Source organism: Schistocerca gregaria, chromosome 2 (genome assembly GCF_023897955.1).
Source record: "Schistocerca gregaria isolate iqSchGreg1 chromosome 2, iqSchGreg1.2, whole genome shotgun sequence".
Lineage (NCBI taxonomy): Eukaryota > Metazoa > Arthropoda > Insecta > Orthoptera > Acrididae > Schistocerca > Schistocerca gregaria.
The window spans coordinates 773,002,913-773,021,991 of NC_064921.1; the positions used below are offsets into that span (position 1 = coordinate 773,002,913).

At 42.3% G+C, this 19,079-nt stretch overlaps 1 protein-coding gene across 1 annotated transcript in view; it reads left to right on the forward strand.

Annotated features, from left to right (window-relative positions):
• Positions 1–19,079, forward strand: part of LOC126335005 (uncharacterized) — a 276,236-nt gene that overhangs the window by 242,652 nt on the left and 14,505 nt on the right. The window contains exon 6 of the mRNA XM_049997834.1: positions 2,506–2,661. Coding sequence (XP_049853791.1) covers positions 2,506–2,661 — 156 coding nt within the window. The remainder of the gene's footprint in view (positions 1–2,505; positions 2,662–19,079) is intronic.

Sequence of the window (19,079 nt, forward strand, 5' to 3'; positions counted from 1 at the left end):
ATGAAAGCACCCACCATACAAGCACCAACAGTTTGCCCACATTCAGTTCTACTAGTCTCCAACATAATGCACTCAAAATTACATAGAACACTGTTCTGAGCATGACTGACAGTTGCAATTCATTGAGGACATTGCACAGGTGCCATTTGTGGTCGTAAACAACAACACAATTTGTAGGCTTGGATAGCATCTGCATTTATGTGCAGCATGCATTCCTTCTGTGTTTTTCCTTATTTTTGTCCAACCCTTTTATGCACTGTTTTGAACCTTTCCGCTGCTTGTATAACAACATGTAAAACATTTCCTAGTATACTTATCAGTACATCAGATTACAGTGTGGCAAACACTAACAAACATTCCATGGTAAGAATGATATTCCTAAGCAGATATGAGTAACATTCAATGTACTTCTAACAGGCTAGAATTTTTATGTAATTTGTTGTGCTGCACTTGGATGGGGGAAGTAGCATCTAGTCCTTGGTGTCATCAGGTCTGGCACTGTTTGTGTTAAAATCACAATCCCTAGTAAGTAATCACCAGCGAGTTGACTGTGCTTCACTCGTGTGATCACTGAATCTTATTTGCCTCATTATTTCAGTGTTTGTTTATTTAAAGTATTACTCTAGTTCTAAAATGTTAATGTTGCCAACTGTTCTTCACTCAGGTATTCCTTAGAGCAACTGAATATACAGTGCTGTAGTTTCCATGGAATCAGATGTGCATTATTCTCCCTAATTTCTATTAATGTTGTTGTTGTTGTTGTTGTTGTTGTTGTTGTCTTCACTTCAAATACAGCTGTCTATGCTACTCTAGCCTGTGAAGCCTCTTCATATTTGAATAGCTACTATATCATGGATTCATTCGAACCTGATAACTGTACTCATACCTTGGTCTTCCTGTAAAGTTTTTACCTCCCACCCATTTCCTTAACCAAACTGATGACTTCTGGAGGCCTCCGAATATGTCCTGCTATTGCTATATAGTTTATACAGGGTGATTCAAAAAGAATACCACAACTTTAGGAATTTAAAACTCTGCTACGACAAAAGGCAGAGCTAAGCACTGTCTGTCGGCGAATTAAGGGAGCTATAAAGTTTCATTTAGTTGTACATTTGTTCGCTTGAGGCGCTGTTGACTAGGCGTCAGCGTCAGTTGATGCTAAGATGGCGACCGCTCAACAGAAAGCTTTTTGTGTTATTGAGTACGGCAGAAGTGAATCGACAACAGTTGTTCAGCGTGCATTTCGAACGAAGTATGGTGTTAAACCTCCTGATAGGTGGTGTATTAAACGTTGGTATAAACAGTTTACAGAGAATGGGTGTTTGTGCAAAGGGAAAAGTTCTGGACGATCGAGAACGAGTGATGAAAATGTACCACGCATCCAGCAAGCATTTGTATGCAGCCCAGGAAAATTGACTCACAGAGCTAGCAGAGAGCTACAAATTCCACAATCAACTGTATGGAGAGTCCTACGAAAAAGGTTAGTTATGAAACCTTATCATCTGAAATTAGTTCAAGCACTGTCTGCAGCTGATAAGATTAAAAGAATCGATTTCTGTGATTTTATTGTTGCTCAAATGGAAACAGATGAATCTTTCGTTTCAAAGATTGTGTTTAGTGATGAAGCAACTTTCCACACTAACGGGAAAGTCAACCGTCCCAATGTCTGTATATGGGGCACTGAGAATCCGCGGGAAACAACTCAGTATGAACGTGACTCGCCTAAGGTGAACGTTTTCTGTGCCATTTCAGCCAATAAAGTTTTTGGTCCCTTTTTCTTCGAAGGTGCTACTGTAACTGGACTACAGTATCTGGAGATGTTAGAGAATTGGCTGTTCCCTCAGCTCGAACAAGAAGCACAACAATTCATATTTCAGCAGGATGGAGCGCCACCACATTGGCACTTATCTGTCCGTAACTATCTGAACGTCAACTACCCGAGGTGATGGATCGGCCGCCAGGCAGCCCGTGACAGAGCACTTCATCACTGGCCTCCAAGAAGCCGTGATCTTACCCCCTGCGATTTTTTCTTATGGGGGTATGTTAAGGATATGGGGTTTCGGCCACCTCTCCCAGTCACCATTGATGATTTGAAATGAGAAATAACAGCAGCTATCAAAACTGTTACGCCTGATATGCTACAGAGAGTATGGAACGAGTTGGAGTATCGGGTTGATATTGCTCGAGTGTCTGGAGGGGGCCATATTGAACATCTCTGAACTTGTTTTTGAGTGAAAAAAAACCTTTTTAAATACTCTTTGTAATGATGTATAACAGAAGGTGATATTATGTTTCTTTCATTAAATACACATTTTTAAAGTTGTGGTATTCTTTTTGAATCACCCTGTATTATGCATCATAATTCACCTGAGGTAATATATATGAATAAAATATGTTTCAGGGAATAACTTATATTTCCTTTTTCCAATATTTTAGCTCATAATTAGTATTTAGACTAATCATCATTTTGGACACTTGGTAATGACTGTTTATCTGACTTGACAGAAACTGAATGCAGTAAATGATGAGCCAGAAAATGAAGTGCCTGATGAGAATTTCAAGTGTGGCACATGCCTAAGGATCTTCCGCTCATGTATTGCATTGTGGCGGCATTGTGTTTGCCTTTCTCACAATCAGCCACAAAGCGCTGACCAGCTCCAGGTACATTGTTTTCAAACACAGTTTGCTTATTAATGTTTTAGACTTAGCTCTTAAGAGCTTGGGATTTTGAAATAGTACACCCGTGTGTGTGTGTGTGTGTGTGTGTGTGTGTGTGTGTGTGTGTGTGTGAACAACAAGAACTGAAAATTCCACACTTCATGTGATCACTGATGTGGTGTACATGTGTGTTCAGAATAAATGTGTTCTTTGACTGTTTAGTCATGTTGAGGAGCTTTTGTAATGATGGTGCCTTTGATAAACATAAATGGGAACTCTTACCTGGTTGTAAAGAATTCATCATAGAACAGGAAGGGGCAAAAGTCCACTGCAGTGGCAGTTAATATATACCAAAATATTGCAAAGGTCATTGTCAGAAATATCATAATTAGCATTGTTATAGGGAACTCCAAGCTTTCTCAGCAAATTCCTTTGATGAAATCATCTTACGACATCAGGCGAATAGCTTTGTTGTCTGGTAACAATGTTTCAACCAGTTACCTATTTGTTATCTTTCGCTTATATCTTGAAAAGATATCACCAGTTAACATTTTTGAGTACAAGTGGATAATATGAAATTGTACACAGTTGACAGTAAATTGGTTTCAATTTTAAATTAATTCTAGCTTTGTAAGCTGTAATTATTGATACTGATATGTAACTCTGATTGGTTGACTTAAGTATATTGAGTTCCATGGCATTTGGAAATAAAACATGGATATTTCGAACAGTTCATTTGATGAAGCAGTGTCTGTGAAGTTTCTTAGCCATCGTAATATGTTTATATTCTTATCTTATGTATTGAGTAAGAAATTACGATTGGCTGTTAAATTGTAGCTTGTGCTTGGCAAACATTTGACTTTGTTTCACAGTACATAATTTGGCATTTTCTCTGTTTAGTATCAGATATTGATTCACATTCCCCACCCAGTCTGAGTATCCTTATGGAGAACAGCCAGAAATACTCGAACTACTTACAATTAACAGTGGCTGCTTGCTCCTGTAGAAGGCGCATCCACAGCATGTCACGTGGAGCCGTCCACTGACATGACATGAGACTGCCTGCAAATACAGAGACCTGACACACCTGCCATCAGTCCCTTACTTGTCTTTGAAGCCTTTAGTTACAAGCCATTGGGCAGTAGAATTTTTATCTTGCATGTACTACATTTGTGATTGGATTACTCCTTGCAATGTTTTATTTGCAAAGGATGAATTTTCTTTGCTCTGGACTTATTTTTTGGTTAGCCATTCACGTCATGAACTCTGCTGTTATTGACCTGCAGAACTGTCTGTTGTTTCCCCAGTCTCTGGGTTACAGCCAGTGCGAGTGATCATAAACTGTGTTTTATCTGCGCAGAGTAGGATAGAAGACCTTGTTCCTGTATGAAAATGTCATTCACTTTAGGGCAGTGCTTCGCAACATGAGGGTTATTACCTCCTGAGGGGTGAAACGAAATTTTCTGAGGGATAAAAGCAAAATAGTTGGATTCTGATTTGGTCATGAAACTAAATTATTTTTTTATGATGATAGTTATCATCACTTTTTCCCCCTGTGGGCCCTGTGGTTAGAATAGGCTGAGGTATTCCTGCCTGTCGTAAGAGGCAACTAAAAGGAGTCTCACATGTGATGGTCCCCAGTAGGATTTGACCTCTATTTTTCAAGCTTTTCCTGAAGAGCAAGCCAATTGGGGAAGGGTGCCTTACATAGCGCGTCGTGTCCATTGTGCATTAAGATCTTTAGCCCACTTCCTCATCGTGACATTGCAGTCCCGCTCATCCACCATCTCTTGAGTGAGGACACCTTCCTGGGTGTGTTTTCCTCCACCCACTACACAATGTCAAATTCTGCATTGACAATGACCATAGAATTCTTTGCACCTCATATCCAGCATGGTAGCCAGTCTGTTGTGGTGGGGCCGCCATGTACCCTGTTGGTTGTAGCCCCCTGACTACACAGGGATAGCTCTGCTGATGCCTCTGACGTTAACTCCCCATGTATGCCAAGGGTTAGATGCCCATCATCCTGGCACATTGGGACTCACGGCAATGGCCATCCTGTTCCAAGTCTCAGTACAATGCAAGGAAGTATGGTCCTAAATTGTTCCCCTCCCTGGCCACACCATAGGAGGAACGCCAGGCTAAGGATGGCAGCAAACCTTATGTACCCCAGTACCTCGTATGTACAAGAGCTGATGGGGGCTCCTTTGTCTCAATAAAGCCTCAGTTTTTTGTAGAGAATTTAGAGGGCAAGTTTGAGGAGGTGGAGGGCTAGTCCAAAATGCGATCAGGGTCAGTCTTGATTAAAACAGCATCCTCTGCCCAGTCACTGGCATTACTCGTATTTGACAAGTTGGGGGATTTTTCTGTTACCATCACACCTCATAAGAGCTTAAATATGGTCCACGGTATTATATTCCACAGGGACCTTCTTTTGCAGTCTGACGATGAGCTGTGCGCCAACTTAGAGTGGCGAGGAGTTCACTTTGTCCAGTGCGTCCATCGGGGTCCGAGAGATAATCAGTTTGCTACTGGTGCCTTCATCTTGGCCTTCGAGGGAGACACATTACCCGAGCAGGTCAAGGTGATGATCTACTGCTGTGATGTCAAGCCATATGTCCCTCCCCAAAGCACTGCTTCAAGTGCTGGAAGTTCAGCTGTTCTTCCAGCATCACATGTCGAGATTGTGTATGTCCATCCCATCCCAACACTCCATGTACCCTGCCTCCCATCTTTGTCAACTGTGGAGAGCATCATTCCCCTTGCTCACCAGACTGCAGGATTTTACAGTGAAAAAGGAAAACCATGGAATAAAAGACCCTGGACCTAAAGACCTATATTGAGGCCAAGAGGAAATTTGAGTGCCTACATCCTGTGCCTATGACCTTCTCTTATGCCACCGCTACGAGAACAGTTGTAGTCACTTCAGTTCCACGAGTTCCAGTTTACACCTGCCCCCTTGATGGTGGGGGCCACTTCCCTTCCTGTTGCTCCTTCTCCACCTGCCTCGTGAGCACTGTCCCCCCAAGCATCGAGGACACCAGTCCCCACTTCTCAGCCAGAGAAGCGCAAGTCTTCTTCGGCTCCCCTTACTGGGAAAGGGTTCCTTGGGTCACTCCCTTCCCACGTTTCTGATAGTGGGAAAGATAACACCCATCAGTGGCTGAGGTGCCCAGAAGCAACTGGCCGTAGGGCTTCATGATCATCCTCAGTCCCAGTTACTGAATCAGTGAAACCCTCCCAGCCAGAGAAGCCCAAGGATCAGCAAGAGAAGTCCAGAAAGAAGACCCCCAAGACCAAGGGAATTGCGGTGGCACCCACACCACCGCTGCCTACAAGCTCTGCAGGTGAAGGTGCTGGTGTCCAGTGAGGACCTAGATCTCGCCAGACTCTCAGACACAATGGATATAGCCCATTCAGGAAATAAGTTGGTGGTAGCAAGTGACCCTGAGGTGTAGGATGCCTCATTGTGTGTTTCATGCCTTCCCAGTCTCAAGATCATGTCATCCTCCAGTGGAATTGTGGCAGTTTCTTCCACCACCTGGCTGAGCTACGGCAACTGTTGAGCTTTCTGTATTACCCTCCAGGAAACCTGGTTCCCGGCAGTGCAGGCGCCTGCCCTTCTTGGCTACCGGTGATATTACAAGAACCATAGCGAATGTAATAGTGTCAGGTGAAATTTGCATTTATGTTCCAAACTCGGTATGTAGTGAACCTGTGCCCCTTCAAACTCCTCTTGAAGCTGTGGCTATCAGGGTATGGCCCAATGCAGGAAATAACTATCTGCAACTTATATCTCCCTCCAGATGGTGTGGTACCCCTGAACGTATTGGCTGTACTGATTGACCAACCCCTAAACCTTTCCTACTTTTGGGAGTTTTTAATGCCCATAATCCCTTGTGGGGTAGCACCATGCTTACTGGCCGTGGCAGAGATGTCAAAAATTTACTGCCCCAACTCGACCTCCTCCTCTTAAATGCTGGGGCCACCACACATTTCAGTGTGGCTCATGGTAGTTACTCGTCCATTGATTTATGAGTTTGCAGCCCCGGACTTCTCTCATCTATCCGCTGGAGAGCACATGACGACCTGTGTGGTAGTGACCACTTCTTTATCTTCCTGTCACTCTCCCAGTGTCATGCCTGTGGACACCTACCCAGATGGGCTTTAAACAAGGCAGACTGGGTAGCCTTCACCTCTGTTGTTACCATTGAATCTCCCCCATATGGTGCCATTGATGTTGTGATTGAGCAGGTCTCTATAACGATAATTTCTGCGGCGGAAAATGCGATCCCTCATTCTTTGAGGTGCCCCCAGCAAAAGACAATCTCTTGGTAGTTGTTGGAAGTTGCTGAGGCAATTAAAGAGCATTGGCCAGCTAAACAGTGACATACGCAGCACCCTTCCCTAGAGCACTAAAGGCCTTTGAGCGGCTCCATGCCCATATTCGCCTGCTTATATAATGATGGAAATAGGAGTGTTGGGAGAGATACGTGTCAACCATTGGGTGCCATCCGTCACCTTCTCAATTCTGTACAAAGATTAGATGTCTTTTTGGGTACCAGACCCCAACAGGTGTCCCTGGTGTCAACATCAGTGGTGTGCTCTCTACCGATGGAAATTTGATTGCCAAGCACTTTGCTGAGCATTATACTTGAGCCTCTGCTTCAGAGAACTACCCCCCCAGCTTTTCGCACCCTCAAATGGCAGATGGAAAAGAAATTCCTCTCGTCCACTACATGCCACAGTGAACCCCATAATGCCCCATTTACAGAGTGGGAGCTCCTCAGTGCCCTTGCACATTGCCCTGACACAGCTCCTGAGCTGGATCGGATCCACAGTCAGACGATTAAACATCTCTCATCTGACTACAAGCGACATATCCTCATCGTCTTCAACCGGATCTGGTGCGGTGGTGCCTTTCCATCACAATGGCAGGAGAGCACCATCATTCCAGTGCTCAAACCCGGTAAAAACCCACTTGATGTGGAAAGTTATCGGCCCATCAGCTTCACCAACATTCTTTGTAAGCTACTGGGTTGGGTTGAGTCCTGGAGTCATGTGACCTGCTGGCTCCATGTCAGTGCGGCTTCCACCAGGGCTGCTCTACAACTGATAATCTTGTGTCCATTGAGTCTGCCATCCGAACAGCCTTTCCGAGGCGGCAACACTTGGTTACCGTATTTTTTGACTTACGTAAAGAATACAATACGACCTGGCGACATCATAGCCTTGCCACATTGTATGAGTGGGGTCCCGAGGGCCCACTCTCAATTTTTATCCAAAACTTCCTGTCGCTTTGTACTTTCCATGTCCAAGTTGGTGCCTCCCATAGTTGCCCCCGTATTCGGGAGAATGACATTCCACAGGGCTCTGTATTGAGTGTACCTCTATTTTTTGTGGCCATTAAGCAGCAGCTGTAGAGCCATCGGTCTCCCCATCTCTGTATGCGGATGACTTCCGCTTTTCATATTACTCCTCCAGTACTGGTGTGGCTGAGCAGCGCCTACGGGGAGCCTTTGACAAGGCGCCTTCATGTGCTATAGCCCGCAGCTTGCAGTTTTGAGCTGCGAAGTCATGTGACAAGCACTTCTGTTGGTGTTGTACCATTCATCCGGACCCTGAACTTTATCTTAATGATGATCAACTCACTGTCGTGGAGATGTATTGATTCTTAGGGCTGGTTTTCGACACTTCATTGATTTGGCTACCTCACCTTGTCAGCTTAAGTGCAGTACCTCAGTGCTCTCTGCTGCCTGAGCAACACCAACTGGGTTGCAGATAGCACTATGCTGCTGCAGCTCTACAGAGCTCTTGTTAAATCCCACCTTGACTATGGGAGTCTGATTTTCAGTTCAGCGGTGCCCTCAGCACCCTCAGCATTGCATTTACTTGACCCAGTGCACCACTGTGGTGTTCGCCTAGAGACAGGAGATTTTAGAACAAGTCCGGTGACCAGTGTCCTGGTGGAAGCCGGAGTCCCTCCATTGTGGATTCAATGTGCACAACTGCTCGCCAGTTAAGTTGCATACATTCGTAGTTCTAATGAGCGTCCAAATTACCGTCTCTTTTTCCCACCCACAGCAGTTAATCTCTCGCATTGGTGGCCCAGGTCATGGCTCACAATTGCAGTTTGCATGCGATCCCTTCTCTCCGAACTGGAGTCCTTCCCTTTACCACCTCTACTTGAGGTCCATTCATGTACACCTCCATGGTGTACACCTTGGCCGAAGCTTCATCTGGACCTTTTGCATGGCCCTAAAAACTCCGTTAACCCTGCCGCTCTCCGCTGTCACTTCCTCTCGATTCTTGACGCGTTCTGGGGCTCTGAAGTTGTTTACACAGATGACTCGATGGCTGATGGTAATGTTGACTTCGCCCCTGTCCACAGAGGCCATGTTGAACAGCATTCCTTGCCCATTGGCTGCAGTGTATTCACTGCAGAGCTTGTGGCCATATCTCGTGCACATCAGTATATCCGTTCCTGTTATGTTGAGTCGTTTCTTCTCTGTTCTGACTCCCTGACCAGCTTACGAGCTATCGACCAGTCCTACCTTCATCATCCTTTGAGAGCGAACATCCAGGAGTTCATCTCTGCCCTGGAATGGTCCAGTCGTTCAGTGGTGTTTGTGGGGACCCCAGGACATGTTGAAATACCAGGCAATGAACTTGCTGACAGGCTGGCGAAACAAGTTACGTGGAAACTGCTTCTGGAGATATGGGCATCTCTGAAACTGACCCGCATTCTGCCTTACGCCGCTAGGATTTTCGGCTTTGGCAGACGGAGCGGCATAACAGTATGCACGACAAACTGCATGTCTTAAAGGAGACTGTGAATGTGTGGAAGTCTTCCCTGTGGGCTTGTCACAAGGAATCAGTTGTCCTTTGTTGGCTCCACATTGGCTATACGTGGCTCACACATGGTTACCTCCTCTGTTGCGAGGACCCATCTCAGTGTCGCTGTGGCTCCCAAATGACAGTCGTCCACCTCTTGCTGGACTGCCCACTTTTAGCAGCTCTGTGGCGGACTTTTAACCATCCCAGCACACTATCTTCGGTGTTGGGCAACAGTGCATCATCAGCAGCTTTAGTTTTATGTTTTATTTGTGAGGGTGGATTTTGTCATTTGATCTGAGTTTTAGCACATGTCCTTTGTCCCTCTGTGTCCTCCACTGTAGGGCTTTTAGGGTGGAGGTTTTAATGTGTTGCAGAGTGGCTGGCTTCTTCTTTTTATTCTCACAGTCAGCCAGCCATGGTAATCTGATTTCTTGTTTTTAATCTCTCCTCCCAGTTTATTCCACCCCGTTTTTTTTTTTTTTTCTTTTCTTTTTTTTTTTTTTTTAAGTGTGTGTTGTCCTGTCGTTCTTCTGGATCTTCCTTTCTCCTGTTATGTCGTATGTCTTCTTTCCCTTGGGTAATTGTTCTACTGGGAACAACGGACTGATGGCCTCACAGTTTGGTCCCTTTCCTCCCCCTTTTGAACCAGCCAACCAACCATAACTATTTCATAAGACTGTAGTTCTGGTTACAAATGTTAGCAATAATGAAGCTTTTGTCAAATACTAGCATTAATCTGTGACACAATCTGCTAGATGTTGCAGCTTACGTAACGAATGTATGATCATCATCTTCCTCACTTCCTTTGTGCAGTGGATCTATGATAGTAAAATTGAAAAGTATACATTGCACTCGCTTAAATCTCTTTTGCAAATCTCTCCTTCTGCTTGTAGGTAATTTCCACAAACACTTACAGGTAGTTGCCACAAAGGGCCTGCACAACACAACAGAACTATGTAGTGACTGCTACACTGCTGTAGGATGTACTCTATGTTGTTGTTGTTGTCGCCGCTGCTGCTGCTGCTGCTGCTGCTGCTGCTGCTGTTGTTGTTGTTGGTGGTGGTGGTGGTGGTGGTGGTGGTGGTGGTGGTGCTGTTGTCATTATTGCTGCTGTTGTGGTCTTCTGTCCAAAAAATGGTTTGATGCAGCTCTCCATGCTACTCTATCCTTTGCGAGTCTCTTCATCACTGAAGAAGTGCTGCAACCTACATCCGTTTTAACCTGCTTACTGTATTCATCTCTTGGTCTCCCTCTACTATTTTTAACCCCCAGACTTCTCCCCAGTACTAAATTGGTGAGTCCTTGATGTTTTAGAAAGTTTCATCTCAACCAATGCCTTGTTTTTGTCAAGTTATGCCACAAATTTCTTTCCTCCTATTCTGTTCAGTGCCTCCTCATTGTTTACGTAATCTCCCCATCCAGTCTTCAAACAGTGGAACTCCAGGGAGGAATATCAGCAATGTAGAAAAAGATAGATTGCTGCTTACCGAAACGAAGGTGTGTTAAGTTGCAGACAGACAAATTTAAAGACACTTATATAAAAAATAAGCACATCTTATGCATACATGACCGCCACCTCGGGCTGGAATGCCAGGGCCTGAGCTGCCAGAGATGGCAGTCGTGTGCATGACAGTGTTTGCTTGTGAGTATGTATGCTTGTGTTTCTTTTGTGCTAATGAAGGATGTGGCTGAGAGCTTTATGGAAATGTCTTTTAATTGTGCCTGTCAACATTCAGTCTTCGGCATTCTTCAGAAGCACTATATGTCAAAAGCTTCTGTTCTCTTCTGGTCTGAATTGTTTATTGACCATATCTCACTTCCCAACAAAACTGTACTCCGGACAAATAAATTCAGAAAAGACTTCCTTATACAGATGTCTAAATACAGTATTAAAACATTCCTCTTCTTCAGAAATGCTTTTCCTGCCATTGCCAGTCTACATTTTATATCCACTCTGCTTTGGCCAGCATCATTATTTTACTGCCCAAGTAGCAAAACTCATCTATATTATTATTATTCCATCCTGGATTTTCCATTGTTTGTTATTATTATTATTATTACTGTTATTATTATTATTACTGTTATTATTATTATTATTATTATTATTATTATTGACAGAGGTCAGACACAAAGCATTGGCAGTCTGAAGCCTTAATATTTCTGTTAGCTCAGAAGTTACAAGTGATTTACAAACAATAAGTATAGGAAGGAAATGTAGTAGGTGAATATGGGTTGGGGATAAGAAATGAAAGAGTAAGGCGTCTGGTAGAATTTTGAACAGAGCATAACTAAATCATAGCTAACACTTGGTTCAAGAATCATGAAAGAAGGTTGTATACATGGAAGAAGCCTGGAGATGCTAGAAGGGACCAGATTATATAATGGTAAGACAGAGATTTAGGAACCAGGTTTTAAATTGTAAGACATTTCCAGAGGCAGATGTGCACTCTGACCACAATCTATTGGTTATGAGCTGTAGATTAAAACTGAAGAAACTGCAAAAAGGTAGGAATTTAAGGAGATGGGACCTGGATAAACTGAAAGAACCAGAGGTTGTACAGAGTTTCAGGGAGAGCATAAGGGAACAATTGACAGGAATGGGAGAAAGAAATACAGAAGAAGAAGAATGGGTAGCTTTGAGGAATGAAATAGTGAATGCAGCAGAGGATCAAGTAGGTAAAAAGACGAGGGCTAGTAGAAATCCTTGAGTAACAGAAGAGATACTGAATTTAATTGATGAAAGGAGAAAATACAAAAATGCAGTAAGTGAAGCAGGCAAAAAGGAATACAAACATCTCAAAAATGAGATTGACAGGAAGTGCAAAATGGCTAAGCAGGTATGGCTAGAGGACAAATGTAAGGATGTAGAGGCATATATCACTAGGGGGCAAGATAGATACTGCCTACAGGAAAATTTATGAGACTTTTGGAGTAAAGAGAACCACTTGTATGAAAATAAAGAGCTCAGATGGAACCCCAGTTCTAAGCAAAGAAGGGAAGGCAGAAAGGTGCAAGGAGTATATGAGGGTCTATACAAGGGCAATGTACTTAAGGACAATATTATGGAAATGGAAGAGGGCGTAGATGAAGATGAAATGGGAGATACGATACTGCGTGAAGAGTTTGACAGCACTGAAAGACCTGAGTCGAAACAAGGCCCTGGGAGAAGACAACATTCCATTAGTATTACTGACAGCCTTGGGAGAACCAGTCCTGAGAAAACTCTGCCATCTGGTGAGCAAGATGTTTCAGACAGCCGAAATACCCTCAGATTTCAAGAAGAATAAAATAATTCCAATCCCAAAGAAAGCAGGTGTTGACAGGTGTGAAAATTACCAAACTATCAGTTTAACAAGTCACTGCAAAATACTAACACGAATTCTTTACAGACAAATGGAAAAACTGGTAGAAGCCGAACCCAGGGAAGATCAGTTTGGATTCTGTAGAAATGGTGGAACACGTGAGGCAATACTGACCCTACGACTTATCTTAGAAGATAGATTAAGGAAAGGTAAACCTACGATTCTAGCATTTGTGGACTTAGAGAAAGCTTTTGACAATGTTGACTGGAATACTCTCTTTCAAATTCTAAAGGTGGCAGGGGTAAAATACAGGGAGCGAAAGGCTATTTGCAATTTGTACAGAAACCGGATGGCAGTTGTAAGAGTCGAGGGACATGAAAGGGAAGCAGTGGTTGGGAAGTGAGTAAGACAGGGTTGTAGCCTCTCCCCGATGTTATTCAATCTGTATATTGAGCAAGCAGTAAAGGAAACAAAAGGAAAATTCGGAGTAGGAAGTAAAATCCATGGAGAAGAAATAAAAACTTTGAGGTTTGTGGACGACACTGGAATTCTGTTAGAGACAGCAAAGGATCTGGAAGAGCAGTTGAACGGAATGGACAGTGTCTTGAAAGGTGGATATAAGATGAACATCAACAAAAGCGGAACGAGGATAATGGAATGTAGTCAAATTAAATTGGGTGATGCTAAGGGAATTAGATTAGGAAATGAGATGCTTAAAGTAGTAAAAGAGTTTTGCTGTTTGGGGAGCAAAATAACTGATGATGGTCGAAGTAGAGAGGATATAAAATGCAGAGTGCCAATGGCAAGGACAGTGTTTCTGAAGAAGAGAAATTTGTTAACATCAAATATAGATTTAAGTGTCAGTAAGTCGTTTCTGAAAGTATTAGTGTGGAGTGTAGCCATGTATGGAAGTGAAACATGGACGATAAATAGTTTGGACAAGAAGAGAATAGAAGCTTTCGAAATGTGGTGCTACAGAAGAGTACTGAAGATTAGATGGGTAGATCTCATAATTGATGAGGAGGTATTGAATACAATTGGGGAGAAGAGGAGTTTGTGGGACAATTTGACTAGAAGCAGGGATCGGTTGGTAGGACATGTTCTGAGGCATCAAGGGATCACCAATTTAGTATTGGAGGTCAGCGTGGAGGGTAAAAATTGTAGAGGGAGCCCAAGAGATGAATACACTAAGCAGATTCAGAAGGATGTAAGTTGCAGTACGTATTGGGAGATGAAGCAGCTTCCACAGGGTAGAGTAGAATGGAGAGCTGCATCAAACCAGTCTCAGGACTGAAGACAACAACAATAACAACAACAAGTTTAGTGCACACATTTTAACCACTTTTGGGACTGGTGAGATGTGTGCCTCACATACAAATTTATTTCACTGATTCACAGGCTCATTGTTGGGAATCTAAAGTGTGAGATATCACTTAATTGTTTCTGTTGTGCATTTTGTGCATTGTGTTTTGGCAGTGTTATGAAATTCTTTTCCTATCTGCAATAGATAAGTTCAGTAAAGGTATTTATTATCTTTTTTCCACTGTTTTCTAGAAATATACAAATTTGTGCATATAGTTTTAAATTTGTTTAGTTGTTTTTGCTGTGTGGCCAGTGTGTCTAGAGAATTTCTATTTGTGCCTTTTGTTCATATTTGTGTCTAAATGTTTACACATTTTATTTGGTGCTATAATTTTATTTTATATCCCTTATTTTGATATGAAGCAGAAAACTCCACAAACTCGTGGTTTGTTTCTGATGAATGCTTGTCTTTTCCTCCATTATTACAGTTCCACAGGATGAAACAGTTTACCGTTGCAAAATCAAAAAGAAAATGAGAAAGACAATGCCACAATTTGAGTGACCTGCTACCAGTAGTGTATCTTTCTCTCTGGTGGTCAAACCAGTCTACAGCTCCCATTACAACTGTGTACTCTGCTACGTATGCTGAGCAGGATATAGCAGAGGTTGTACCATCTCTATTTTGTCTTGTGGCAAATCTTATCTCTTTCGGATGATGAGCAGTTGACAAAACTGTAACTGGCTTATCGTCTTGAAATTTGTTTGAATTAAGATGCTAATCTCTAGTTAAAAAAAATGTTTTAAATGGGGCATATGTCTCACAGGACTTCATGAGAAATAAATTTGTGGAATCATTTATTCCTTCTTGAGTCCAGGGAGACATGTATGTTCCCCTTAAAATAGTCATAAAACTCTAAACAGCAATATAAATTTAGAAATATGGCCTCACCCAGTAAAATTTCAAAACCAAAAACCAATTTTTACAATAATATGCGAAATTTTATTAATTTGATCATGAAATGGTTAACTCAGTTGATTCTAAATGGGGATGCTGAGCATGAGGGGAATCAGTTGTTGCAGGGGAAAGGAATGATGCAGAAGAAACATGTTTTGTAACAAGTTAGTTAGCTTTCTTTTCTGAAAGGGAGTTGTAAGTTTCACATAGATGCACTGAGAATTGGTTGCTCACTCTAATTTTTTGTTAGAAATTAGCAATCAGAACAGTTGCCTCATTAGTTTGTAGTTTAATCAAATGCTGACAAAACTAAATATCCATTATCCTTCTTCATCCTGGCTCGACAGCCCTTGATGAGCTTTGCCTGCTCTAAGGCATCATTCCATTTGTCCCTGTCTAGCATCTTGTCTCCATCCTCTGACACTAATAATTTTTAAATCACCTTATATGTCATCCAAGTATCGAAGTCTTGGTCTCTCTGTACTTCTTTGCTCCACTGGATTTTGCAGCAGTGCTATTTTTGTTAGGTTCTGATGTTCCACGCAAAAAGCATAGCCGACCCATTTCAAGTGGTGTATTTTAATGAACCTTATGATTTCAAGGTCTTTACAAGTTATACAAAGTTCAAAATTATATTGCCTGAACCACACTCCGTCTTCACTAGTTGTCTGCTTAGTTTTTGCATATCGTCTTTCGTTCAAAACATTGTATTAGCTCTTCATGCTGTTGTGTCAGTGTCCACATATTTGAGCCATTCGTTAATACTGGGCGTATTCAAGTTTTATGCAGTTGACACTTTGTTCTTCTGGATTTAGGTTATGTGACCAGCCCATGATAGCATTTATTAGCTAGGTGGATTTGCTGTTTTATTTCCATACTAATATCAGTCTGTGATGTTACCAGTGATCTCAGACAAATTCACTAACATGTTCTGTTTGCACCTGACAAATTTTAACATTGTATTTAGTTCTGGTCATATTATTCACATGTGGTTGGTTTTCTTCATATTCCGTTCCAGCTCCATTTTATTGCTGCTACAGCCAATGCCCTATATGTTTCTGTAGCAGCTAGTTCCATTCTGGCAGTAATATGTATGCCAGAAGCTGCAGCATTCTATTGTGTATTGTGCCTGTTGTGTTGATTTGAGGGTCCTTATTACCTTCGCTAGTGCTATGTTAAAAAGCATACAAGACAATGGATCCCTTTACCTTAGCCCACAGTTAGTTTCAAAACTTGGTGTCAACTTTTCTTGTATAGTGTGCAAAATGCTGTGGACACTAGATGCACAGTCGGCTGTGAATTGGGAGGGGGGGGGGGGTGACAATGGTGGGGGGGAGGGGGTCCCTCAGAGCACTCTAGAGGAAATGTTGAGTGCTGGAGGGGAAAGTGGCATTCTGAACTGAAGCCTACACTCGTATTTTTTGTAAATATTATATTGCCTCTCAACACCCACACTTTGATGGCGACCATTCAAAAAGATGTACTTTCACCCCTGCTTTCATTAGTATCTGAGAAGAATACTGCTGAAAATGCAGTGATTTATTTTAGTTTGGTTTATTAACCATTTTTAACTTTCAGCGAAGCTTCATGAGCGGTGAATTTTGAGTAAAACCTACACATTTCTCCAGTTGCCATATCAAAATTTGCTTCTTTTGCCAAAACACAGCTGAGTTTACACTGCCTCAAATCACTAACCCATAGAATTTGGCAAATGATAGCACGCAATGAGGAAAATATTTTACCATATCGTTATTATGCAAACCTCATTATCTACCGCATTAATCCAATAACTATAGACATTTTTTGTAAAAGAACATCATTTTTCACAGCCGTCAACAGTTGGCAAAACAATCATCATGCATCTGACGTATAAAGTTGTAAGTAAAGAAAAATGATTCCTCCCCCCCTTGCCCTAATAGTTTTTGTAATATTGTTTGAGACATCTACATCTACATCCATACTCCGCAAGCCACCTGACGGTGTGTGGCGGAGGGTACTTCGAGTACCTCTATCGGTTCTCCCTTCTATTCCAGTCTTGTATTGTTCGTGGAAAGAAGTATTGTCGGTATGCTTCTGTGTGGGCTCCAATCTCTCTGATTTTATCCTCATGGTCTCTTCGCAAGATATACGTAAGAGGGAGCAATATACTGATTGACTACTCGGTGAAGGTATGTTCTCAAAACTCAACAAAAGCCTGTACCGAGCTACTGAGTGTCTCTCCTGCAGAGTCTGCCACTGGAGTTTATATATCATCTCTGTAACGCTTTTGTGATTACTAAATGATCCTGTAACGAAGTGCGCTGCTCTCTGTTGGATCTTCTCTCTCTCTTCTATCAACCCTATCTGGTACGTATCCCACACTGGTGAGCAGTATCCAAGATGTGGGTGAACAAGTGTACTGTAACCTACTTCCTTTGTTTTCGGATTGCATTGTCTTGGGATTCTTTCAATGAATCTCTGTCTGGCATTTGCATTACCGACTATTAATTTTATATGGTCATTCCATTTTAAATCACTCCTAATGCCTACTGCCAGATAATTTATGGAATTAACTGCTTCCAGTTGCTGACCTGCTATATTGTAGCTAAATGATAAAGGATCTTTCTTTTTATGTATTCACAGCACATTATCCCTTGTCTACATTGTGATTCAATTGCCATTCCCTGCAGCATGCGTCAGTTCGCTGTAGATCCTTCTGCATTTCAGTACAATTTTCCATTGTTACAACCTCTCAGTTTACCACAGCATCATCCGCACAAAGCCTCAGTGAACTACCGATGTTATCCACAAGATCATTTATGTATATTGTGAACAGCAACGGTCCTGCGACACTCCCCTGCGGCACACCTGAAATCACTCTTACTTCGGAAGACTTCTCTCCATTGAGAATGACATGCTGCGTTCTGTTATCTAGTAACTCTTCAATCCAATCACACAATTGGTCTGATGGTCCATATGCTCTTACTTTGTTTATTAAACGACTGTGGGGAACTGTATGCAGAAGTCCAGAAACACAGCATCTACCTGGCAACCTGTGTATATGGACCTCTGAGTCTCATGGACGAATAGCGCGAGGTGGGTTTCACATGATCGTCTTTTTCTAAAACTGTGCTGATTCTTACAGAGTAGATTTCTAGCCTCCAGAAAAGTCATTATACTCGAACATAATACGTGTTCCAAACTTCTACAAATGATCAACATTAGAGAAATAGTTCTATAGTTCTGCACATCTGTTCGACGTCCCTTCTTGAAAACGGGGATGACCTGTGCCCTTTTACAATCCTTTGGAACACTACGCTCTTCTAGATTGCTATGGTACACAGCTGCAAGAAGAGGGCCAAGTTCCTTTGCATACTCTGTGTAAAATTGAACTGGTATCACATCAGGTCCAGCAGCCTTACCTCTTTTGAGCGATTTTAATTGTTTCTCTATCGCTCTGTCATCTATTGCGATATCTACTATTTTGTTATCTGAGCGACAATCTAGAGAAGGAACTACAGTGCAGTCTTCCTCTGTGAAACAGCTTTGGAAAAAGACATTTAGTATTTCGGCCTTCAGTCTGTCATCCTCTGTTTCAGTACCATTTTGGTCACAGAGTGTCTGGACATTTTGTTTTGATCCACCTACTGCTTTGACATAAGACCAAAATTTCTTAGGTTTTTCTGCCAAGTCAGTACATAGAACTTTACTTTCGAATTCATTGAACGCCTCTCGCATAGCCCTCCTCACACTACATTTCGCTTCGTGTAATTTTTGTTTATCTGCAAGGATTTGGCTATGTTTGTGTTTGCTGTGAAGTTCCCTTTGCTACTGCAGCAGTTTTCTAACTCGGTTGTTGTACCACGGTGGCTCTTTTCCATCTCTTACGATCTTGCTTGGCACATATTCATCTAATGCATATTGTACGATGGTTTGGAATTTTGTCCACTGATCCTCAACACTACCTGTACTTCAGACAAAATTTTTGTGTTGAGCTGTCAGGTACCCTGTAATCTGCTTTTTGTCCTTTTTGCTAAACAGAAAAA